This window comes from Ptychodera flava, chromosome 4 (genome assembly GCF_041260155.1).
Source record: "Ptychodera flava strain L36383 chromosome 4, AS_Pfla_20210202, whole genome shotgun sequence".
Taxonomy (NCBI): domain Eukaryota; kingdom Metazoa; phylum Hemichordata; class Enteropneusta; family Ptychoderidae; genus Ptychodera; species Ptychodera flava.
Window position 1 is genome coordinate 34,005,871 of NC_091931.1, and position 25,882 is coordinate 34,031,752.

At 38.3% G+C, this 25,882-nt stretch overlaps 5 protein-coding genes and 3 non-coding genes across 13 annotated transcripts in view; 3 read left to right on the forward strand and 5 right to left on the reverse strand.

Moving 5' to 3' along the window:
- Positions 1–25,882, forward strand: part of LOC139130381 (protocadherin Fat 4-like) — a 361,272-nt gene that overhangs the window by 254,087 nt on the left and 81,303 nt on the right. The window lies entirely within an intron of this gene.
- The window catches only part of LOC139130385 (NXPE family member 3-like), a 353,637-nt gene that overhangs the window by 240,556 nt on the left and 87,199 nt on the right, over positions 1–25,882 (reverse strand). The gene's annotated exons all lie outside the window — the stretch shown is intronic.
- On the reverse strand, positions 291–363 carry Trnav-aac (transfer RNA valine (anticodon AAC)). The gene has a single exon. It is a non-coding gene; the product is annotated as a tRNA-Val (tRNA).
- Trnav-aac (transfer RNA valine (anticodon AAC)) lies at positions 1,386–1,458 on the reverse strand. The gene has a single exon. It is a non-coding gene; the product is annotated as a tRNA-Val (tRNA).
- On the reverse strand, positions 1,910–1,982 carry Trnav-aac (transfer RNA valine (anticodon AAC)). The gene has a single exon. It is a non-coding gene; the product is annotated as a tRNA-Val (tRNA).
- On the forward strand, positions 3,507–16,006 carry LOC139130384 (kelch-like protein 9). Of its 6 annotated transcripts, XM_070696184.1 has the most exons (5): positions 3,532–3,601; positions 3,773–4,079; positions 9,280–9,526; positions 10,354–10,683; positions 11,488–16,006. In XM_070696184.1, the coding sequence occupies exons 3-5, from the start codon at positions 9,441–9,443 to the stop codon at positions 13,283–13,285; spliced, it is 2,214 nt and encodes a 737-aa protein (XP_070552285.1). In that variant the 5' UTR covers positions 3,532–3,601; positions 3,773–4,079; positions 9,280–9,440; the 3' UTR covers positions 13,286–16,006. The 6 variants fall into 6 exon arrangements, with proteins under 6 accessions (XP_070552286.1, XP_070552285.1, XP_070552289.1 ...); XM_070696185.1 differs by lacking the exon at positions 3,773–4,079 and having other exon boundaries at positions 3,507–3,601; XM_070696188.1 differs by lacking the exon at positions 9,280–9,526.
- On the reverse strand, positions 19,746–25,361 carry LOC139130392 (exosome complex component RRP43-like). Its single transcript, XM_070696197.1, has 11 exons — positions 25,209–25,361; positions 25,035–25,071; positions 24,151–24,214; positions 23,809–23,882; positions 23,613–23,658; positions 23,082–23,187; positions 22,712–22,757; positions 22,053–22,149; positions 21,536–21,656; positions 20,794–20,900; positions 19,746–19,962 (listed from the first exon to the last, which is right to left on the reverse strand). Exons 1-11 carry the CDS (start codon positions 25,223–25,225, stop codon positions 19,850–19,852), a joined length of 828 nt encoding a protein of 275 aa, XP_070552298.1. The 5' UTR covers positions 25,226–25,361; the 3' UTR covers positions 19,746–19,849.
- The window catches only part of LOC139130391 (dolichyl-phosphate beta-glucosyltransferase-like), a 32,562-nt gene continuing 32,035 nt past the window's right edge, over positions 25,356–25,882 (forward strand). Inside the window, exon 1 of the mRNA XM_070696196.1 lies at positions 25,356–25,459. Within this exon, the coding sequence (XP_070552297.1) occupies positions 25,397–25,459 (63 nt within the window). The 5' untranslated portion in view covers positions 25,356–25,396. The remainder of the gene's footprint in view (positions 25,460–25,882) is intronic.

A 25,882-nucleotide genomic window follows, 5' to 3' on the forward strand; every position in this document is an offset into this window, starting at 1 on the left:
GTACGGTGATAAAAGTGAAGCGCCCTCTGTGACGCATATTTAAAGGGACTTTTAGCTCACGTTTAGCCGTGATCGATCTTGGAAATATGGTGCGGCATATTAAATGTCTCCGTGAGGCTATTCATTGAGAATTTTACGTTGTAATAAATATGATTGCATCAAAGCTTTTCTTAAAATGCTTAAATGTGAAATGATGAATATATTGAATTCTCCATGACTCTGTTTTTGAGTCTATGATATTGTATCTCGTTAAAGCGTCAATGCTCGAAGCTAAAAAATTAATTTCTCTATGTTTCCGCCCGGGCTCGAACCGGGGACCTTTCGCGTGTTAGGCGAACGTGATAACCGCTACACTACGGAAACGGCACACAATCGCAAATATTCCGAGATCAGATAATGTTAGTAATTTTTATCATACTAAAATCAGTTACCGGAACTTTATTATTTGTATATTTTGATACAGGGAGCCCCAATCTCGAGTCGTTTCTCTAACACAGATAACAAACGACTTGAAGATCACGTGATAAGTAATGTTTATGTATTTAATTGCAAATGTATTTTTCATGCAAATTAGGCATATATGGCGATATGCTTCAGTAGAGTCACGTGACCACCTCCCCCCCCCACGCCCAAAACACACATTGATTTCAAGTAAATACTAATATTACAAAGATTTGTAAAAATAGGACTCATCTAGATTTTTGAATGCGAAGTCGTATATTATCACACATCTATCCTGAAAGTACTTATTGTTTTATAAACTGATTTTTTCTTCTGGCTATATGATGCAACAAGCCATTGTGAAAGGAAATATTACAGATACTTTAGCCCTGGTATGAACCATGACAGTCAATAGGAATATTACACAGAGGAATTAATACATTTAGGTTTGAAAACACTGAAATTACCTTTCAGGCGTAATCGGTCATGGAAGCAGTAGTGTGGGATGTGAGTTTATGCTACTTAACTTTATTTTGTCCATACATGAATGAGTAATTAGCACTCCGAAAAACTTTACGAATATAACCAAACGAAGTCAATGTACTCTTTAGCATGTTTAGGCAAAGTATGTCAAAAGAAGGCAATTATTGGAGAAACAGGTTGATGTGTATATAAATATTAATGCGGTGCGGTTATAACTGACAGGTTCATATTGATGAAACACTGACACATGTTCCCAGAAAAAAAACTACGTTATTGGAACTGATACATCACGATACATGTATTCTTAGAAAGATGTGTTGAGTCAGAAGACATAAACAATTGTAGAATGTACACATTATCTATAGACTTAAAGATCCGTCGGATCTTTCAGTTTAACATCATCTGGTGAACAAGAAATTCAAAGTGTGAACAGCGGATGCCAAAATACTGTCCAGTGTCTTTGTTTCCGCCCGGGCTCGAACCGGGGACCTTTCGCGTGTTAGGCGAATGTGATAACCGCTACACTACGGAAACCGTTTGCGAAAAAAAATTATCACATTCATTTTATACTGCTATCAAATCTCTAGAAATTTAAAGAAATTTCAATCACATCTGGCAACCTGGTATCGAATTACGAAAGTCTAATATATATCTATAGGGACAATGCGCTCTTAAATATACTTCAAGAGAAGGCATTTACGGCTTGTACGAAATCTTGAATTTCATGGAAGTGTAATTTCTCACTTTTTCTGTCTCATACTCCGTGCTAGAAGTCTACTATAGTAGATGCCAAGATGGTTACATTACTCCTGGTAACTTAATAATGATAAACTCTGACATATTTCCTCGAGAGTTTTAATCCTTCTCCCTAAAAACTGTACTAAAATAGTAATGAACAAAGGTTTGATAAAAGGAAAAACATAAGAAGGCACAAATTTCAAAAAACATTAGTATACGGATTTTATTCAAAAATATACGTCCACGTTGTTTCCGCCCGGGCTCGAACCGGGGACCTTTCGCGTGTTAGGCGAACGTGATAACCGCTACACTACGGAAACTAGTTGAATAAGGGAGCGTTATTAATAGCCATTATTTTCAAATCCGTTTGAAACCTGGACATTCTCTATGTCGTTTTACTTGCTGTTATTTATGCAACATTACGTACAAAGTGTAAAATTCCTGTATTAATATTTCCATGCATTGCTCTTTTGAAATTTGTGCCCAAGGTTTTAGCCAAGAGGCATCTACATTCAAACCGTCACAGTATTTTTGTGATACCATCAACATATCATAACGTTTGAATAGACTGCATACCGCAACACAGCGAAGTTAAACTTAAGTATGTCAACGTTCCAAAGGGCATAATCGTTTGTTTGTCCATGGCATGATGCAGATAACACTGTATTCGGATGTGCAAGGCGCATATCAGAGTCCGTGTCTGTCGATGGAGAAATAGCAAAGCACGGTAGTCCTAGTTTGTCAACCTTGACGTCAGACTGTAAGAAATAAGATATGCGACGGGCTCGTCTTTAACTGATTCAAAACCATGATAGTATTGTTGACTATGTCGTCACATTATCAATGATGAAATTTGCCTCGCTCTCAATAACCAGTACTGTAAGGCGTCACTGAAAAGCTGAACTCAGTTCGACTGATAATAATTGAAGGTTCATCAAAGCTTTCCATTAATCAAAACTTTATTAAGGTTGGAAAAATTTTAAGCACATAAAGTCGTTCGCTACAAGTTCTCATGTAAGCTTTATCACTTTCTTTATGGAAGGCCGGTCACGACATGCGACATGCGATTTATGAAGATATGCTTTTAGATCAACCTTAGACTACCTCATCAGCGACCGTCGTCTGAAGTTCCATTGGCAAATATTCAGCCTTGGACAAACCGCCGAGGAGTCTACGCAGTAGGTAGAACTCGACATAGCTAGTTTTACCCGTCCGGTGATCTTCACTACCACGCGCCGATAACGCGCTCAAAATATAACCATTTTCAGAGCACGCGTCTCGAGGACAGATATTCTGACTCTCAAACTTTCACAATTCTTTTCTGATATACCACTTGTGGGATTTCATTTTAAAGCTCTTTGTGAAATAAACCTTTTCACCGGCTTATTTTTTCGAAATTAAAAACCTTGTCAATGAGTTATTTGTTTCTCAAATACCAAAATTTGCACCGTGACCCCCGATTTTTATTCTTGGTTTTAAAAGAGAATGGTTCAAAGATTCCTTAAGGAAAGTTTGAGCAAAAGTTGTTTAGGTCTTTCACTTTCGAGGCGTATACTAACTAATTCGTTTTGAATGATTTATAAGCTTAAATGGGTGTTCTTTCATCTTATTACACGTTTTACAAACCCGATAAATAAAAAATTAAAATACCATGCATGTATGTAACACAAGCCAATAGAAATAATCTCTGTATACCTGTCACAATGCAGACTCATTTTGTCGTATTCTGTTATTTTGCATAAACTAGCATTGATATGAAATTACCTGCTGCTTTGTTGTCAAAAGACAAAATAATGACGAGTTGACCGCCTAAGTGCATCATAAATAACAATACCTGGTAAATATTCACATCGGGGGTCAATGACGTCACCTCACGTGACACCATGGATGACACTTTTCGAAACCTGTCGTTTTTTAACAATGCTCTCAAAATTGAAAGGTAGGTGGCTCACTCAATTCGATAATCTTCTTTTGCGTGAATTCACTTTAGTTTAAAAGTTCGTATAAAGATTTTTATTTGACTGTTTAAGAAAAAACGGTTCAGAATTCGAGCAATTTTTGTCGATCTGTTCCCGATTCCGCAGAGTTAATTTCCATTTCCATATTATAGGCGCTGACGTACAGTGCAGGCGCTAGCTGGTAATTCTATTTTGGGAAGCGGTGCCTCTAAAGAGCCGTACCCGCATTTACAGCGTCCAAAACAGGAACGGTTACCAAAAGGGAATGTTAGTGTAAAGTGACGTCATCTCGGCGAAAAAAACACGGAGGGTGCGTCACCTCAGTGCAAATTTCTCCAAAGACGGTATCTTCCTCTGCTCCGGATATCCTCGCACTGACACCAGATGATCCTTGGCGGACGAGGAATTGGTTATGTTTAATATGGCCGGCGAATTCGTTCCCGTTTTTGGCACTCAAAGGTACCACTCTATTTTAGTATAGTTGTCCCGATTCAGAACAAGGGGTTTCTATTTATTATGTATCGGGTGTCAGAATATGATAATGTGACTGCTAATTTAACAGATCTCCGTTACGCTGTCACAAATTAAAACGCCATCTGTTAAGTATTCTCGACAGAGAAGTCCAGGTCAAAAGCATTTCCTTTATTGGTATTTTATGTATTTTCACTGCATTGTCATCACAGTCAGTCCATTTTAGATATTTATATTGTTTCGCATTATTGGCGCGACAACGCGAGGATGACCGAGGGCAATTTCCATGTTAAGGTGTACCGGGAGACTGGGCTTCCTCAACCCTTGACACCGTACAAGTACGATGAACATACATGGCCATATGGCCAGTATTTAGGTTCATCATGACTGCATACTAACTTGAAAATAAGTCAGTGGTCCGCATGGCATTCTAACGTCTATGTTGTAGAGTTTGGGAATATGGGTTGCTTTAAAAAATTATACTGCCCTGGTCACTCTTGGTTCAGCTACGATTCGACAGCAAGATTATTACCAACTCAACACTGATTCGGGTCAAGCAAAACTTGTACAACGCAGCATGACCATAACAAACAGATTATGATCAAATTTGTGGCAAACGTAAAGGTATAAAACTACCCGAACTATCTGACACAGAAGACAAATATAGCAAAAGTGCACTGAAAAACCCTTTGATGTTGGTTTTTCAACGGCCGTTTGCTATGTTTTTCAGTGCATTTCCATTATGTATTAATTCTGTCATCACCTGTAGCCGATATTTTCTTACTTTGTTTCTGTATGATTTATTTATTTTCCCTGGTGAGTCGTTCATCAAAGGCAATGCACAAAATCAGTTACGTAAGGATGGCTACATATGAATAGTGGAATTCATTGCCGCAGTCACGCCATGTCAACTTCCTTTGTACTGGCGGGATGATATATCTTTCTTTAAAAAACATCGATTATCAAACATGTTGTGAGCTGCATTAGGCCTTCCTGTCTTTTCTTAAATCGTGCGATCAGCTGCAATGTGATAATGGTATGTTGATCAGCTATGTCGGTTATGCACAGACCTTTAAAAACGTGTATAGGTAAATTCTTTTAAAACATGCAGATTACTGATACACAATACCAACACTCTTCTGGTCTGAAACAAAACTACGAGTTTCTGTAATAGAAATGACACTCTCAACTGCCCGGCTGCGTCAATGGCTCGATCGAGTGAAGTGCCAAATACACTGTAGTCTAGTGATGCTCGCTACGTTTACGTTTTATTGATGTTTGTGTTTGCAAGGTAGGACTGCACATGATCACAACTGCGCGCTTTTTGCTGCATTTAACAGTTTATTTTGAGCTACACAGAGATAAGCGGCCTGTATTTTTCATAGCGACTTTCATTATGATGCTGCTTTGTTACCTTTTCCATACACTGCAAGTAGTCCCCCCTGAATCAAAGTTGAGGTTGGCTCAGCTCATAAAATACAAGTGCATCAGAAAGCCATTGGGAATACAGTAGCAGGAAATTCGCTAAAAAGAACTGAGATTAAAATCATGTTATACGTCATAAAGTTAAAGCAAAGCGGGATTTTTTCACTGGTATACATGAAAAAAAGGCAAAATTAATGTCAGAGGTTTAAAAGTTTTGTTTTCAATTTGATTCAGATTTACATTTATTCAAATTTTATGATTTACTGCCTATTTGTGCGTACCAGATAAGCTCATTAGCTAAGTTAACCTTAAATCACGTCCTTCGTACGGTGACACATCTTATTTTAATTTTATTTTATTTTAAAGGTTGTCTGGAAAATTTGTACTGGTACAAATAGGAGTTTACTTATTCATTCGTTTGTCTGTTTCGCCAATGGTACTTTTGATTATTATGTCCTTGCTTCATAATTGATGCTTTTGTTATTGTTTGTATTGTTTGTGTGCCTTTACATGATATAGACAGTCACAAAGTGTCTGTGGTTGCGGATTACCATTGGCGATTCTGTGCGCAGGTTGTTGTTGTAAACTTTATCTGTACACAAAGCTGTACAGAAGATGGCGGAATAGCTGACCCGCAAAATGATTTTGAGAGTACTCAAGTGTGTTCGCTTACCCAAAACACTAACGTCATGGCAGAACGGGCCTCAGATACTGTGACTGTCGAAATCATTTTCAAAGCAGAAAACGTGATTTTTACTAAAGACAACTCTTGTGTAAGACTGCTCTTCAGTTTAGGCATAGCTCATGATTTTACGAACCAAACCATAATCTTACAATTTATAAGTTCGTTTGCTTTTGAAAATAGCAATCAATCTAATTCAATATGATCAACAGTTTTATTTCATATCAATGATTTTCAACAGTATAGGGGAAATGTTCGGGAGATACCCCATTTTCCCTCCTCCCCTGTTTCATCCTGATAAAGACCATTGTAACACTATATGTGTTGTGTTAACTTCGCACATTGTCTGCAATTAACACTTCGAGTCACAGCCTTATTTACGCTGTGTCATGCTACGTAAAAATCATCCACGGGTATGCCAGTTGTCCGCTCTACCAACATAATCCACAAACGGTATAAACAGATTAGCTCATTAGTAGGTGTTTATTATCGCTGATAAAGTGGATTAATAACTGATAAAGTTCAAGATGTAAGGACGACATTTTAATTCACTGGATAAAAATATAGTTTTTAACAATCCCTTATATGAAGAACATATAAGATCAGTAAGATCTATAAGATCTTTATCCATCCATGACAGATGTACTATATGGTTTGGACGAACCAGTAAAAGGTGGAAAGTTGGATATATATTCCAGAGGTCCACTGTGACCTTTTAGCAACCCCTATGCGACTACGTGCAGTCAACTTTGTCCTTAGCATCCATTAACGACCTTCTCATTGTTCCCTTTCATTTTGCCTCATGATGACGGTCATCCATTGTCCAGTACCAGCATATAAACCAAACTTTCAGGTTTGAATATGGTCAAGGCCGCGTCATCATCGAATACATATCAATAAGCTACGAGACTAAATTCAGTTCAGTGTACATTTATATGTACCAAAACAGGACCATTAAGTTACTGCATCTCATCCAATTTCGTCGTTCAAAAGTGACGGTTTCCGTTGAAAACATGTTTGAAAAAGGGACGTTGGCAAACCACACAAAAATTATTGTGTTGTGGCAGTAATATTGATACCCCTTTTGTTTGATTTTCTGGAAAGTACATTGAGTTACTAGAAACCATCCGCCCTTAACTATCTGAACTATGGTTGAAGTTACCCTAAAAATAATTCTAGTATAGAATGCATATTACCGATTTTGATATCACTTTATATTAACGTTTAACATTTCAAGAAATCTCTCCATATATCGACAAGAGTTGTAGTGTTTTCCCTGTCATCAAGTTTCAAAAATTAAGTAATAGACAAGTTGGTTGAGATGTTTAAGTCTAGTCTTTCACAAGTTTCTTTATTGCGACAGACAGAGACGTCGGTTTAATATTTCAATAAATATAATGTTTACATCCGGCAAAAAATAATACACAGTTTTACCACCCGCTTATATACGCCATTTCAGCACGATGACGGTTTAACGAATATATACCTAGAATTGGGTAACACATGCACTTTTTTTTCCGGTTTTCGGGTTTTGCCATAAAGAAAGATTCCTTATTTGCCTGCTATATAATTTTTTTGAGGAATCTCTGCAAAACAGGATTTTTAACATGAATAAACATGCGTTTCCTGTTAGAATCAGTAGGGTGATGGCAAATCAACAACTTCAGATCCAAAGTCGGCGGTGGCATTTGACAGAATTTTGCATATCGCTTCGAACGATCTACCATTTTTTTCGACCAGACTCATTCGCGATAACAACACGATTCAAACGTTGCGCATGATGGCTTAGAGGAGTCTGACCATTTTAACATAAAATCGATTTTGTATTTGATTTGTCGTTCTCCATTTTGTCGAAATTTTGACTGCGGGTATATGGGTTAGTAAACCACGCCACATTATCTTTGTTCTCAATTTTGAAAAGACTTGTTACGTCATCGAACGGTGAATCCTTGTATTGTTTCTCAGATCTAGGTATTGCTGGATACACGACGGCAATAACACATTTTATTATTATTATTATTATTATTATTATTATTATTATTTTTATTATTACTCTTTACTTATAGAGGGTAATCTGAGTTACAAATGAATTGTAATTTACATCAGAGCCCTCGTCAAGAAAGCAACAAATTAATACAGAGTAATTAATTATACATCAACAGAAAAAAAGAAAAGATACAACGAAAGCATCTAATCCAGTGATGAACCCTCATTAATGAATTTTTGAAAATGAAAATTGCGCAAATTGAGATTTGAACTGCGATAGTCTGTCAACACTTCGGATTGAAATAGGAATATTATTCCAAATTAATGTGGCTCGATAAATGAACGATCTCTGTCCAGCAGCTGTTTTGAAAATTGAAGCGTATAAATTCCTGTTACTAGAACTACGACCTGTTTATCAAAGTGGTTGATAGTGGATGATTTAGGATGATTATACTGATTACATATGTTGCTTATGTTGACATGGGATATCATGATAACACTGCCGTCTGTGACTTTGCCGTCTCGAAAGTATAATTCCATGAAAGAGAAGAACATTACAGTGTTCAACTTCATCAAGCTGTTGCTAGCGATTGCAATCAAAGTGGTAAAGGTACCACAAATACACGGAGTTCTATTTTGATTTAGCGCCAATATGCAGAGTGCTAATAAGTGTAATAAATACGTTTACATATGTGCATGCATAGCATACAACAGAAAACGTCATTTTTATAACCTGAACTATCACAAGCCTCATTGTTTGAACTTATAAATGGTATTGTATGCTGTATGGCTGCGTCATTAACCCTTTGAGTGCTGTAACTTTTCCCACCAATATTTCAGTGCAACATTTTACCAAGATTTATGAACTTTTCTGTAATTTTTTGATAATTTTGGATGAAATGGACATCACATTTCATTTGCTACAGTTTTTCACCAAAATTTTGGCAAAAATCTGAAAAAATATTTACTGGGGCACATCTTATAAAGGTGACAAAAATTGACATTGTCGCTCAAAGGGTTAAAGCAAGCCGCATATCTGCAAGATAGAATGCAATTTTCATCGCCTAATATATTTTCCAATTTTCCTCGTCACAGTTGAAACTGTGGGATAGCAGAGAGCTGAACGACGCTGTCCAACGCAAGGAGTGATCGGCAAGACGGTGTCGCTCAAATTTTACCACTTTTCATTTGAAAGGGGCGAGGACCATCTTCAACAATCACTTTGACCCTCGATCAACTCTGGCCCACTTGCAACCATGCCAAATCATCACCATCCTAGTCTCAAATCATCGACATTGCGTCATTGGGGCAACCCAATACGCGGGACTATCATGGAATACATGTAAGGGGTGCTGGGTGTCTGTAACTTTTCTGTGTGCTTGAGTTGTTATCACATGTATGACGTCATTACCCTTTGAGTGCATTTAACATAACCTGCATGTATGTCACTTTCGTCTTGTAATTAGCATGTAGTCAACTTTATATTGCATGACATTTACCGCCGTGGAGTTCCGTTCTGCATTTTGTTTCTATCTCTGGGTGGATCGTGACGGACATCTGCATTGTGTTGTTTGACCTCGTTCAATCGCCGTGTATCTCTCTAAACGTTTTGTATGTATTCGTTTCGTCACGGAGTTATCATATTTACTGTTCTGTAAGTATTACCATAAGCGCATGCCCAATGTTACCCATATCTTACCTGCTAGCGTAGTGTTCCATCATGTCATTCTAATCCATTTCACTGCATATGGCTGGAAATTTACCCCATGCTATCGACTATATGAACACACCATCAAACACCTTCAATTCACGCTAAAATTCTAATAATGTTGATGGGTTAGATGAGGGTAGATCACAAACCGCACTTTTACCCTAACCTTGTATATGTACTGTTGTTCGAGCACACAATGGCACAAAACACCGTAAAATATATTCAAAGTCATCTCTAAATTCGTCCTTTTGTTTCCTCTTGTCATTGTGACGGTTATCCCCGTGGTATAAGGCACTAACAGCCGTGAACTCCATCACATAACGCACAGTTACCGCTATAAATGCACTAACTCACCCGCACGTATAGCAAAATACGGGCGTCCGCGCCGGTAACGCATGTATAAATGTTCAACTTTAAGAAGAGCGGGAAAATGACTATCGAAAAATTGTGCTTTTCAGGGAACACCTGGAACGGCGTTTAGCGAAGACTAAGCCACCGAAAACGCCACCGCAACAGGCAGCCCCCATCGAGGGGAGTGGAGAGCAGGAAAAATGGATGAGGGAGAAGAAGGAGAAAGATCTCCCATCCTTGAAAACCGGAGACGAAGAAGAAGAAGACCTGTACGACAACGGGGCCTGTGCTGCCCCTCTGCCATCGACACCACCTCTCGACGATCCGGAGGTCGAGTTCAAGATGGAAGCATTGCGGAATGCTCTGCTTAAACTGTGTACCAAGTTGACCACTGTGTCGCCAAACTTTTGGCAGAGTAAACCCTACGAAACAGCACAGTAAGTAAAAACTGTTTTCGGATCTTTAAAAAAGTGTCAGAATCGCTGAAGAATGAAAATTCGGCAAATGTTGTACTACTACCAATTTAAATTTATTTTTGCCTTCAACTGTCACAGAGATATACAAGTTTATTTGCTGTATACTTTTAACTTCACTTATTTCAAACAAATGGAAATCTAGTTCAGAAAAGGCCAAAACAGTCTTGTTGTTTATGAAATACACTTCCAGGCATCAGAACGATACCACAGGCTAATTTTAAAATCTGCTTAAGAGATCTGCACTGTGAAAACTAAAAGGCAAAACTACGTTGTTGTTGATAATACAGGGCTGCAATTGCCAACAATTTTTGGAAAAATGTCACCCAAATTTTAACCAAAGCTTTCCCGAAAGGTTCAGTTTGCTCAATAGGATCTCAGTCAGTTTTCATGGGTTTGTGCATAGACCCTCGAGAAAGGGTCTATGGTTTGTGAGCTTTCCAAGATTAAAAAAGTCTGATTGATAAATCAGAACACTTATTGGTGCCATAGTTAGGTTGTAACTGCGTCAGCAGAACAAAGTTGAATTCAATACACTGTTCTCGAAATACAATCATGTCACCTTGGTGAATGAAAAGGAATCCTTCGTACATTGTGTTTGGGTATACCTTGTATGCTATTATGTTTGACGTCAAATATTTTTGACAAACAAAGAAGGAAAGTTACTTTGTCAGGGATGTTTGCTGAAAAAATACTCCTTAATGATTGAGACTACTTCCTGCATGTGTGAAAATGATTGTAATAAATAATTTCTCTTTTCATTCTTAGAGTCGAACCACCGCCTCCAAAACCGAACCCGGCGGCTGCCCGACACCGTACGGTCACTCTGACGTCAGCCGCTCACAGCGACAAATTACTGCACGGACTCAACGGACTTCGACGTCACAAAATCCTCTGCGACTTATCCCTGGTCGTGGATGACAGGAGGTTCCACGTGCATCGCAGTGTTCTGGCGGCGTTCAGCTCGTACTTCAGAGATCTCCTCCGGGAGGAGGCCATCCGTGACAACGAAGTCATCTTGGAAGGCCTCACAGCAGAGGGACTTGAGTTCGTCTTGAATTTCATCTACACCGCAGAGCTTTCTCTCAGTATCAACGATGTACCCAAGGTGCTCGAAGTCGCCACTGCGCTGGAGATGACAGCAATCATAGACATCTGCAGTAACTTCTTGAAGTCAGAGATAAATACAAGTAACTGTGTTGAAATACTGAATATAGGTAGTTATTTCAACGTGACGGACTTGAGAGCATTCTCGGAAGATTTCATTCTCAGGAACTTCAAAGCTGTCAGCACGGAGGACAGTTTCCAGCAGCTATCAGACCGACAGCTGAACGAGTTCTTGAGGAGTAACAAGTTGGATATGCAGTCTGAGCTGGAGGTGTTTGAGATGGTGATCCGCTGGCTCAAGTACTCTCCGATCAGAATGCCCTTCTCCGGTAAAATGATGCGCAACGTCAGGATGGCCCTCATCACACCTGACGATCTGGTTGACAAGGTCCAGTCCCAGTATTTCATGATGAACGACCCGGCCTGCAACGCTCTGCTGATAGACGCCTTCAAATATCACGCAACGCCGCATCGTCAACCGTGCATGCAGTCGCTGAATTCGACGCTGCGGTCGGACAATGAGGTCCTGATCGCCGTCGGAGGCTTGAGGGAGAACGGAGCGACCGCGGACGTGCTTGGTGTGAGTCCGCACACGGGGGCAACTTTCGTCCTGTCGCAAACGCCAACGAGGTTAGTCGATCATAGCGTGGTTACACTGGCGAATTTCATGTACGTCGTCGGTGGGCAGACCAGCGGGAGTCCCGGAGGCGAGCACAGTCTAGCGTCGGTGTACAGGTACGACCCTAGGACGAACTCGTGGTTGACGTTACCTCCCATGCAAGAGCGGAGATCAAATTTCCATCTCTGTGCTCTGAAAGATAAACTGTACGTGGTTTGCGGTTGGAAGGGGCGACATGAACGAACCAGATCGGTCGAGTGTTACGATCCACACAAAAACACCTGGACTTTTGTCGAATCGTATCCCGTCACCGCCGTTGCTCCGGCGGGAGCGGTATACGACGACAAACTCTACATAGGCGGGGGTTATGCAGGACAGTATATTAATGCTCTCAATATGTACGACCCCGACACAAACCAGTGGGAAGAAAAAGCAAGCATGGCGACGCCGCGAGCTTGGCACAGTATGGTGACGGTACGGGACAAAATTTACGCCATCGGAGGCAACTGCAAAGATCTGGATGGGAAGCGAATCGACATTCTGACCACAGAGTGTTACAGCCCGAAAGAGGACCTGTGGTACACGCTGCCGTCCGAGGTCCCGTCCGGCTGCAGTGTCACCAACGCCGTGGTGATGAAAGAGAACGTGTACATCATCGGTGGATACGAATGGAAAACCAAGAGGAGCAAGAAATCCATCCTCTGTTACTTTGTCGAGGACGATCGCTGGGGTTGGAAGTCGGACATGAAGAATTCACTCAATGGAATGGCTTGCTGCACTCTCACCTTGCCACAGAAAGTGCCGGACGATCCGAGATTTAAGCTTGGATTAAGTTCATAAGCAACTGTCGTTCGGTGGTGCGATTTTCCATCACCCACGTACATGGTGGATCGCGATTCCATGATCTGATTTCTACAATGTGAATACAAGACTGTTTGTATTGTACGACCAAAACAAAACAAACTCTGACAAAAACGGATAAACTTATTTATTGGAACAAATTATTAACTGTAGATCACAAATTAATTTTCATATATTTTTATGTATACAGCTTTCGGAAGGCGCTGGTTTAGACAATGTTTAAATGTTGTGAGTTACATTCCTGGTATTTCAGAGTTAGTTGTGTACAAAACGCCGTCGAAATTAAAACTGCCATGATGAAACCACTACATTTCAAAGCCGAAACTAAAGACCAGAATGCATAATTACTCTTATTTAGTGCAATGGTGGCGTATCTTCGTGTAGATCTAATTATAGAGGATTATTCACGCACGCGCACATCATCATGTCTACCAGTAATTTTTAGACAGATGATCAAAGGGTGCAAACAAGTTAGAACATTTACATGTATTATATTCAAATATTATTGACTTGAACTTTACCCTCTTTTTTTAACATCCGGGATCCATTTGACACGAATTTTGTGAGATTCAAGTTTAATTTGCGCCATGATTAATTAATTTACACCAATTAGCGTTTACTTTTCCGAAACAGGAACAAACAAATTAATTGTCATTTCCGGAAAACGATAAGCTTAAATTGATGCTGGTCGGTTAAAACAATTGTATCGTTCAATAATATATTATCTGTACAGAAAGTAACCCCACAACGATATAGAGAATATAAGGATATTTGATATATTTAACTCGGAATGTTAATTTTGCCGTCGCGCTGTCGAAGTCTCTAGCTCCTACAGGGAAAGCCGACAGCTTGACAGTAAAACCTTGTAGAATTTTATTAAATTTACAGCCATGCCATATTAGATTGGCCTTTTGTGATGTGACGTAGTGGTGTTTCTGTAAATAGTTCTTTGTATAGACAATTTGCAAGATTAATCATATTTTAAAAAGTTGCCAAACATACACGTCATTGTGTCGCCTCTAACCTGCTGCTCTCTTTCGACACTATTTTCTGTACGTACAGCTCCTGAAAAAAGTTGCCCGCACAAATGTTAGAGCCATTCATGACTCGACGCCCACTACCCTTGGCCACGAGGTTTGTGCCCTGACCCCGTCATTTGATGACACTGTCAACAGTCATCCGTGCTAAATTAATAATCACTGTCGAATTATTATCGCTGGTTGTGATTTAATCCTGCCGGTGTCTAATTATTAGTTAACCTGCGCAAGTATGCCAATTACATCCGTTCCTAACCGCTGGGCAGGTCGGTAAGAAAGTTTTCGACTTTGGACAGAAGTATATATATATATATATATATATATATATATATATATATATATATATATATATATATATATATATATATATATATATATCAGGCATTGTAACTCTCTTGCGGTGATTTTAGAGGCATAGAGGCATATTGTAAATATGTAAATATTGACTATAAACTATGTTACTCACCAAGGCCTTATATCTACCTTATGATGCCCTTACTATACTTCGGCGATCTTATATTTTCAAGGTCGAAAAACATTATCATCATTATTATGTTAAACGAGAACTATTTATCAAGTCCTTGATACACGAATAACAGAAACATGTAAGGTGCATTTGGTGAGGAAACCTGAAATGTGATCGCCGATACTGGAAAAGAAAAACATTATACCCTAACTTTATCCAATTTGCGGTACCATACATGTAATGAATAATTTTTTAAAGAATATTTTAAAATTGACTTTTTATTTCTGTATTAAAGTTGCAGTTTTGGGGAAACAGATACATTCGGCAGCTGCGGTGAAAGCCACGCGCCAACTTTCCAAATATAGTTCTCAAAAATTAGACTCAATCATGTGTAAATAGAGATTTCAAATATGACAGAAAGAGCAGTAACTTACGGGGGGTAGGAACAAGAAAATTTCAATGGTTTTATAATTATAATCGCACATAGTTACCACATTCACTTTTTATATCTAGCACAACAGCAGTCAACTTTTCAAACATATCATGTTTCGATGTGACGAATAAATAAGCTAAATACAGTGATGAGACGCCAAAGATTCTTCGATTCACTGCCATTGGAATTGAAATTGTTGATGTATCTGTCAATGTACTTCAATCATGTGTAACTTTTGTGTACCAGACTATTAAAGTAGAATGCACCTCGGGGACAGATAGTCGGACTCTCAAACTTCTATAATAATTCTCTTCTGATCTACCACTTGTTGGGGCTCATTTTAAAGCTCTTGCTGTAAGAACAACTTTCACGGTCTTAGTTTTTCAAAAATCCAAAATTTCATTTTTCCCAATATAGAGTTAACACGAGGATGGCGGTGATTTTGAACTCTATATAGCTGTAATTATTAGGTTGCTTCTCTTGTACCGAGATTTGCACGGTGACCCCCTGATATTTACACATAATTTAAAAAGAAAATGGTTGAAAGTTTCAGTAAGAAAGATTTGAGCAAACGCTTAAGTCCTTCACTTTCTAGACGCATACTTCCTTAACACAGTGTAGTGAAAGGGTACACGAATCGACATTGTCATAGCAGGCGATTGCAGTATACAGCAACCAGCTAAATGTATTTGAATTCAGCCCAACATGAATAAACATGTTTAATTTTCTACAAATAAACGATTTTTATTGTTTTCGTCTGATAACTGATTGTTCTGGGTCTTCTTCTGCGTGGATTAGTTGTGAAGTCAACAGAATAATGAATAAAGTGAGGCTGATTTTTGCACGGATAAAGTGATGAACACATAATATGCAAAACGGATTACAGAAAGAACATGACGAGCACGACACAAAATAACACAATATTAACGCCTTTAAAGACAGTAGCACCCGTTCATGTGTTTTGAGTTTCGCTCATTTAGTTTTTGTTGAGTCACCACAGTCAAAATACGATTATTAGAGGAAAAGAATAAAAATATATTACAGGACGGGTACACCTACCAATAAGTGAGGCAAATATACCGTTATAACGCTATTTTACTTTATTTTTCTGTTTTAATGAAACTTTAACCTTAAAGGACTAAGCAAAAACTAAATGAGCAACGCCAAAAATACATGAGCAAGTGTTCAACGTAACCTTGTAGCGAAGTTCAAAAAGTCCTGAAATTTTACACAAAATAGCTAGTAATCAGTCCGTACCAGTTTTATCCACACCGGATACGTAGTGCCCCTCCCGATGAGGTGGACGGACTGTGACTGCAACTTCCTCTTACACAGAGTTCATGACGTCACTCTAAATTTGCGTTCACTGTTAACCTTCGAGATCACTTTCACAATATTTGTTTCATATCAAGGTCTATAAATATTCACAAACAAGTCAAACCTTTGCGAATCATCCATCGGTCGATATCAGTACTGATCACATTAATGATTTATAGTGGGCGCTGCAGATAGATACCCATTTGGACAATACGATATCATAGCAAACTCTGAAACAAGAATACTTTTTCGTCACTACATGGCCAAATTATGGGTGATTTCTAATCAAAACAAAAATACGTTTTCGTCACTACATGGCCAAATTATGGGTGATTTCTAATCAATCTACAAAACTTCATTGCCATGTTTTCTACATGTCCACAGCATCGACGGATATTAAACCTTTTTACACAGACGTCAGTCTCTAAAAATATCCCAACAGAGCTCGCAACCTCGTCGGTGAATCCAGGTGATCTTTCACCTACATGTACATGTGATTCTAAACATGAATAGTGCATTACTACAACCTGCCATCATCTTTTTCCGGAATATTCAGAATGCGAGGTCGCATCATCAATACAATACCAACAAACTTTCAAATGACTCAACCACTGTCACGTGAACATGAGTCATTCTTGCATAGATCAATTTTACGCCATTTATTTTTCTCTCGTTTACAATTTTTCTTCTACTTATCACGTCAGTTCTTGCTCCTAAGAAGGCAACATGTATTTCCTGTTCCCTGAATTTATTTCTTAGTGGAAAAAATGTTGTTTTACCCTGCGATATCCCCGCATTGGATAAATATGTACATAACGTCACAAATTTCAACTGAGCTAGAAATAACCATAGCGCGCACAATAACAACGTTGCGGGGGTTTTCAATCGGGTGTTTTGTAAGAAAACAAAAAATAAAATGGTGGCCACAGTCGTCAATTCGTATACCCAAATTTGTTGGTTTTCTTTTCAGCTCAACCAAGAAAACCTGATTGAGAAGCATCCAAACCCAAATGCAAAATCGCAATTAGCGGACCCTGGATCTGTCTGACATCAGTTTTCATGCCAGCATCTCTGAGGCCTTGTCAATTTGTTCTATCATGGAAATAAATTTCTGACTCACCATCCGATGCTATGCTCCCCCTACCCCTAAATCTATCCAGCCTGTCAGTGGCCAATTAGGTTCTCAATCTTCAAGTTTTAAAACAAATTGTTAATGTACGATCAATCGTAATTTGTCGTGGAAGTTCTCACAAAAAACAAGCGATTTCTGTCAAACTTCCAGCTGTAGCAATAACTGTATGCGCCTCGACAGAGGAAGACAAACGTTTGCTCAAACTTTCCTCAAGGAATCTTTCAAACATTCTCTTTCAAAATCAAGAATAAAAATCGGAGGGTCACTATGCAAATTTCGGTACTAGAGAAACAAATAATCCAAGATTTACCAAGTTAAAAATCAAAATGGCCGCCCTCACTTTGTTAACTCTATGGAGGAAAAACTCTAAATTTTCGAAAAAAACAAGCCGGAGCAAATGTTTCTTACACCATGAGCCCCTACAAATGGTATATCAGACAAGAATTGGAAAAGTTTGAGAGTCTGAATATCTGTCCCCGAGGTGCATTCTACCTTAACTCAAATAGCTATTTCAACATTGTTGATGAACTATTAATCCCTCAATCCAAAATGCTTGTTTATTTGGTGCAGCCAGTCTATTTTGAACTATGGAGTTGTACAAAGTGTGGAAGGGATTCAATTAAGGGTTGTTGAATCAAATATTTTGCAACTGTGGATAATTTGGTAATTTGCATACCATCAAAGCTACACACCTGGTGAAAATGCTAGAATGCCGCAATACGGTTAGCATTTAAAGGGTCAGCAATGGGTTAATCTTCAGACAGCATAACAAAAATTTCACCGAACTCTCTTATAAAGAGTTTATAAAATTTGGACGATTCACACTTGTGAATTTACAGAAATAACAAAAGTGAAGCTACTGGACCTGTCCCATTACACAGCAATGACTGTTTAGTTCATCTTAGGTTGGAAAATTCACACCCCGGCACCTGTGAATGTCAATTCCATTTGGAGGGACCACTCAATACATGACAGTAAACACTGCATGTGCCTGGTTTGTTAGTTTTAAAATTTTGTTTTTATGCATTTACAGAACTGCAATCTTTATAGCCAGAATAGACAATGAAATTCATCCAGTTTGGCTAAGTGTTGTCCCTGTATATTGAAATTATATAAAAATTTCACATATTTCTATCATCAGTAAAACATCTTGTCCATGCTTGGTACATGGTTCTGCTGATGTGCAGCATGCTCGGAAGGTTATATCTGATCAGTCAAATGTCACTATTCACAGCAGCTTAGGGAGTCTATTTGTATTACTCAATTATAACAGTAAGATGCAGCCAACCAATTGGATAACAGCTTCTGAGATGCTGCACATTATCCCACATGGTTCCATCGAACTACAGCATTCTACAAGTAAATGCCATTTTTGACACTGTAGTGTCAAACATATGCACAAGATGCATTCCACCTGACAGAACAATACACTCTCCACTACATGAGTACTATACTTCTACTACAAATCTGTCCTTTAGTCTGGTTCCCTGACCCATTTGGTTCCCAGTCCCATTTTCCGGGGAAAATGGGTCAGGGAACCAGACTAATCTGTCCTTTAGAGCAGGCAATTATTCAGCCGTATGGTATCCATCTCCATTCAGGCTGATATTTCAGCACTCTAATAACCTCCCAGTAGTAATAATGCACAGAATGTTGATATTTTTAGTTCCAGTATGAAAGGTTTATTAAAAGAAACAAGACAAAAATCTCTCATATGGCAGTCATATGGTCACTTCGTTTCATTCTGGCAGTGCATAGATTATATCTTGGAATATTTCACATCCACCCTGATTTGACATGCATGAGGAGCATGGTTGCATGCACCAACACTACCCTCCCTTTACCCAGTATGCCATTCCATCAAAATTGTTTCCTGGAATGATTTTTTCCCCAAGGAAAACAGAATGATTTTTCCAGATACTATCTAATACCCTTAGACCTGCTAAAGCTGGCACTGGCCATATTTGTAAGCACAGTGCCCAAATCCTCCCCATTCCCACCCACCCCCACACTTGAATACCAAAGGTCTATGAAAAAAGGCTACCAGAACAAAATCAATTGAGCAAAATTTATTTTTAAGATGAAAATTTTCAAGCCCTGTAATATAAAAATATTCACTGCATTGTAAACAGTCTCATAAATATATTTTCATACTGCATCACCGGTCCAAGGTAATGCAGGTTTCATTCAGCAACTTTCTGACCTCTTCACCCCTGGACAGCGCCCTCTTGATGCAGTCTTTGAGCTGCATGTCTGACAAAGGACTACCACCTGCCAAGAAATGCAACATTTGTTGGTGAAAACTGATTTTAAGAAAGTGAAGTCAAATATTTGATTTCTGAATGTGGAATGTAGAGTGGTGGTTCTTCCACACATCTGTCTGCAAATCATCTTTTTTCATATTGGCTTTCATTATCACAATCCCATTTGAACAAGTTCTTTCTTCCACTTCAGATTGTCAAGAATTGATTGCCTGTAATATCTCTGTTGACGAATAATGTTTTGTTGTCAAAGGCGAAATCAAGTCAGCATCCACAGGCTGAAAATCGCCCTCAGGTGGTTGTTTTGTTCTGGGCCACTTTTCACTGCCATCAACCCTCCTATGACATTTGAAACACTAAAGAAATATGAATTTCTTCTCAAAAACACAGACAGAATCATTAAATTACCAAATACTTTCAAAAAAATACATTGTATATCAAGGTCAGGTCTTGTTGGATTAGCTGTTGAAGATTCTACACCAACAGCAGGAAGTCACCAGTGAAGATTGCATTACACGACAGTAGATAAATATTTCATGAACAGTCTTGGTAACTGGTTTGATTTGTCAAGGATATCAACTAAACGTATTACACTTTTTTCCTCAGTTAATTGTAACAGCTGAAATAAGAGTACAAAATTTCTTATGAGATGGAAGTAAACTTGGTGACTGTTGCTATAGAAACTTACTAACCAACTCTGATTAACAACATAAATGCACTCAGCTTACATTACATAGAAATTATCATTCCTTCTCAGAACTCTGAAATGTAAAATATCATAACTACAACCAAATATAATACCAGTAACTAACTCCACAGTGTATGTTCAACCTACACTCACCTGGTTTATGTACGGCACAAAGTCTTCCATGTCCATCTGTAACTATGGTTACAACTCCTGTTGCTAGGCACTCTTCCTCATTGGTTGGATCAGCAATTACAATTTCACTGAATTGTGAAGAAGAGAAATGTTGATACATGAAAGCTGATTAATTCGCAAATGATGACAATACGGCAGTGTAGATCAAGCTTCAGTACATGAATGGTAAAAATTTTAATTTCAGGAGTTGGAATCTTTTGCCTTCTGCAACAAGTATCACACATGCAAAATCCATTAGAGAACCTGAACCAAGATGAGTTAATTCTCAAGCAGAGGACAGAGAGCGTTATTTCAAAATGCATCCTTATGCATTTGTGAGTATGCTTACATACACTCTGAACATGTGTATGTACATATACATAATGTATGTAATCACAATCATAAACTTGCTTATAGCGTGACTCTCTCAAGCTTCACTCTCTTTCTTCCTACTTCCTGAAATGTCAACAAAGTCCATACTCATCTATAAGCCGGAGTGTGCAACCACACTGAATAGTAACACGCATACAGAATGAAAAGGGCATTTGATGTTCGGTACCTTTGCCCCCGTCAGTTATTCAATAGACATCTAAAAATACTTTCACTTTGGACTGTAAATTATGTCAAAAATTGTATCCAAAAATATATTTGAGTGGGAAAAAAACATTTTTCTCAATTCACAATATCGCAGATGGTAGAAACCTGAAGATATCTATATGCTTACTCATCAAAGACTGCAAATGATGTTGACACTGGTTCTGATTTCACTTGCAGTGAAGTTTTTGTGGATGTTGTAACTGTCGGTGCTCCTGTTTCTTCATCAATCTTCAAGCTAGGAAGTGACACTGTCATAAAATGAATTGATACATGAAAATGGAAACCTGTCTGTTGAATAATAGCAGATGACAAAAGTATAATCACCTTTTCAAGGATCTCGAAAAACAAACAGAGACTGATACAAATAATATATTTGGCTTTTTTAAGCTGTCATTTTTTAGATAATGCTACAGTTCTAGATCATTTGAGTGTACAATGATATGAGGTTGACAGAATAATAATTTCCATTCACAACTAATATTAACTGATTAGCCTGTGTAATGTGGCCATAGGCAAACATATTGACCTTTCACAAATAACAGTAAAATAATTTTGTTATATTCCTGTATCTTTTAAGCATGTTTGTCATTTCTTGTTTGTTTTGACAGTTCACATACATCGAGCATTCTAGTTTGTAAACTCACCATTTCTGAGTGCCGCCAGCAACGCTATCACACAGGCATCTATAACATTGCCATCATAGTCCAGACACATCATATCACAGTATAGAACCCAGACAATCTGCAAACAGTAAACATAAGAAGCAAAAGTGTGATAGAGAAATAACAGAACCAGGTGTAAAGAGATAGAAGTCATAATAGTATCATAAATATTTTGGTGCGCATGCTTATAGAAAACATCTACAAAACTAGACAGGATATAATTGACAAAGCGTAAATTACAGTAAAGAGCAAAACTGGTTCCAAAAAATAATTGCAGCCACACAACATGTCAAAAGAATTCTTGGCCACTTTGTTGTGGCAGGTGCAAGAGAATGATAAAATGGCGTGTAGGTGGCGCCCTTCATGTCTGACTGAGTGAATTCTTTCCTGTCCTAGCAGAGCACAATTTTTCACAAATACTGAGGGCAATACTTGGCAGAGGCCATAACAAGTAAATTAAAGTTAACCAGACGTTTTTACCATAATGAAACTGGGAGTTGATAAAATAGCTGTTTTGCGATGAAAAGGATAACACAATTTACAATGGTACAATGATTGACTGAGTGATTGGCTTCAATTCTAAATGAGACACAATGCTGTACCACAAATGTAAAAGAAAAAGTGAACAGAACATATCTTACCTTTCCTTTAAGTACACACAAGTCTTCAAGACTTATTACTTTGGAACTGTGAAGTCAGTAAAATATGAAGCATTTTCAAAAAGATGCTAACACTTTTGTCTTTTGAGAGAAATACTTCAAAACAATGATATAAAGCAGTGTGCTTCCTCTTACACTTTTATACTGTATTTATTGACATTGCAAAAGATATTGATGATTTACTGTTAATTTTGGAAGTCATTGGGTACCTTATGTAGAAGATGATGATGATGAGGAGTTGGCTGGTTGAAAGGAAAGTTCCAAACATGACTATAACCAACCTCAAAATTTTTGTCTTCAAAGAAGTACAATTCAATGACAGAGGAGACTGAAAGAAAATACGGGTACTCACTTTTTGATAACATCATCGATGAACTGACTGACAACTTGGGCCTGTTCACTGGGTGGGCCAGGCCTGAATCTTGGTGAACACAGTGGAGGTAAGTCTACATTGGGAACTTCAAATTGGACACAATAAGTGAATACACATTAGAAAGAGAAGAAACCTTGTTGCTAAGAAACGATACCTGTTCATACGTATTGTCACTGTGAGTCATATCTGTGAATAGACTTTATGAGAACACCACGCTATAAACATGGCATTTGAGCGTTGTACATAACATTTAGTTCAAAATAAACTGCAAAGCATCATGTACCTTTTGACAATGAAGATTCAAGCGTTACTGGTACTTCTTTTGGAAAAATGCTGGCATACACTAAATAGTTCAGTCTGAGAGAGAGAGTGTGTGTATGAGTGTGTGTGTGTGTGCCTGCACATGTGTCTGTCAGGCTCTTTAAATGTGGACACTACCTCTGCTGTGTAGGCTATAATATCTGAATTTGATTTGGTTTGTAAATCAGTATTTCCCTTAACAAAACTTACCTATGTAACCATGTTCTGGATTTTCGACTGTTGGAACAGCCAATTCCTGAAGAGAGATGGAAAAAATTCAAAGTCATTTTATGCTACTACAAGCCTTGTACCTTTGCCTTTACAGTCAATAAAGAACACTCATTTTGAGTTTATGATTTATGTACGTGTAACAACAATGTTTTGCACATGTCAAAACAGAACTCACAGCTTTAACTCCACATACAACTGTTGTGTTTCCAAGTTTGACCAGAGCAGATCCTTCAGCTGTACCTATTGAACCTGAAGTGGAGGAAAGAAAGAACATAAAATTAATGGTCTCAATTGAGATACTGGTTTAAATATATTTGGTGAAAACAAACAGATTGTAATGTAGTGAGATTCAGCAACTTCTCAGCAGTCAGAGGCTGTCAACTATGAATGACTTTCAGAGCTGTCAGATCACAGACGAATTGTTAATAACACTAGATTCTAGGCATTTGGAGATCACCATAAAGGTATGACTTATACAACTGTGTTCCATGAAATGATGAATACATCAGTAAGTTACCTATATTTAAAATAGTACTTCTGATTTCTCCCAACTCCCTACCATCTGGACGTACATCTTCTTTCTGCAAGATTTGTGAAAATGATTCTCAGTGTGTGCTATGAAGACACATATTTCCATTATCAACATCATTGAAAAGAAAGTGAAAGTGACATGCTGGATGATGGTTTTTCACACATTCTTGGGTGCGAAAATGACAATAAGCTGAAACTTTTGATAATATTTCCCATTGTTTTTATTCTGGAAAACAAACATACCACTTAATTCTTTCCCTAAAATATGTCGAGATGCCAAGTACTAGCTTCGACAAGACTATGCATCGTGTACAGCATGCAATGTTGTCATTGACAATTATTCTGGAAGCCATGGACAAATTATTAACACATATACAGCCTGTATTGACAAGCTGAACGCTGGGCAGTTTGGCATGATTCTGCCAGTTTCTGGGAGTAGGAAAAGACACCGTATTTTGTATAAACGTGGTTACTGAAAAAATATTCCAAATAAATGATACAGAGAAATTTGTAGGAAAATACATCAAAAGTTACAGCTTATGGAGATGACGAAAATTAAAAAATTATTTTTGTTTACAAAAAGCTTTAGATGTTGCTATCGTACATGTAAAAAACTGTAGCAATAATATGTCATGCACTGTTGACAGGTTACGTAATTTGACCATAATCACCGGGTCGATAAACGGCCACAGAAGTATTCGTAGAAGGTTGTCAGGAAAAAATCACGTATAAGCATTAAACACCTTTTGGCCAAGTTAGCTGATAAGTAATGTTGCACATCTGTGGGTTGACCTGTAAATGAAATGTCCATATGTCCACATACTGTAACATGTGTAAATGGTGTATACATGGATGTATATCAACACTTACCAAGAACTGTCGATAGTATTCTACGGGTTGTGCGGTCCTGTTTAGGGGTAAGAAGAAAAACAAACTATACTGATTGCACCATAGGCACTCGAAAATGTAAATGATTTGGTGAGCAAAAGACATTGCATTGCTGAACTAGCTTTTCTATACAAAATAATTCACGTGTACACTTACTTGAAATCAGCGGCCATGTCTTCTGAGCTATAGGTCTTCTCTACGTTATGAGTTTGTCTATTGGTGAATACCGACACCCCTCGAAACCGTCAGGCCAATTACTATCCTTGTTACAAATGCTATTTTAAAAACGTGCCTTTTATCTGCGCAAGCGCTTCAAAAGCTCGTCTACTACTTCCGGTTTCAAGATGGTAACTTTGCTACAGCTGTTCGTAGCAGCTCTTGTCCTGGTTTTCATAGCATTTCTAATGGTGAGTCACTGTGAAACAGTCAAACTGCAGTATGTTTTATTTCTGTTCGATTTCCTTTACACGGATGGTGCTCTTATCCCTGAGATCGCAAGGAAGCCTCCATATGCGTGCTTTAAAATTCATGTCGAATGGGAGGCGCTACATGCAGGCGTACGGTTGTTGTCGAGCAGTGCAGTAACTAGCTAGCAATGTTCCTGAACAGCCAGGCACTATCCTTCAAGACCACGTCAACTGTTGTCTTAAAATATTCCAGTCGTAGGCAAAAAAACATCACGTCAGTAATCTTAGAGTGGAATGACTGAGATTCACAGCTACATACTGTTGATTCGATCAGCTGATTTCCACGTTGCATTTCCCATGAACTTTGACCTCAACTCATAAACTTGTTGGTGTGCCCCTCTAATTACCAAACTTGTATAAAGA

What these genes read in the sequence shown, in the direction of transcription:
- LOC139130384 (XM_070696185.1), top strand. Translation starts at nt 9,441, where the DNA reads ATGCCAAATCATCACCATCCTAGTCTCAAATCATCGACATTGCGTCAT. An exon ending in GGGACTATCATGGAATACAT is followed by an intron (nt 9,527 to 10,353) that starts GTAAGGGGTGCT and finishes TGTGCTTTTCAG; the next exon opens with GGAACACCTGGAACGGCGTT. An exon ending in AAACCCTACGAAACAGCACA is followed by an intron (nt 10,684 to 11,487) that starts GTAAGTAAAAAC and finishes TTTCATTCTTAG; the next exon opens with AGTCGAACCACCGCCTCCAA.
- LOC139130392 (XM_070696197.1), bottom strand. An exon ending in AATACTATCGACAGTTCTTG is followed by an intron (nt 24,215 to 25,034) that starts GTAAGTGTTGAT and finishes CAAATCTTGCAG; the next exon opens with AAAGAAGATGTACGTCCAGA. An exon ending in TCCAGAACATGGTTACATAG is followed by an intron (nt 23,188 to 23,612) that starts GTAAGTTTTGTT and finishes TCCAATTTGAAG; the next exon opens with TTCCCAATGTAGACTTACCT.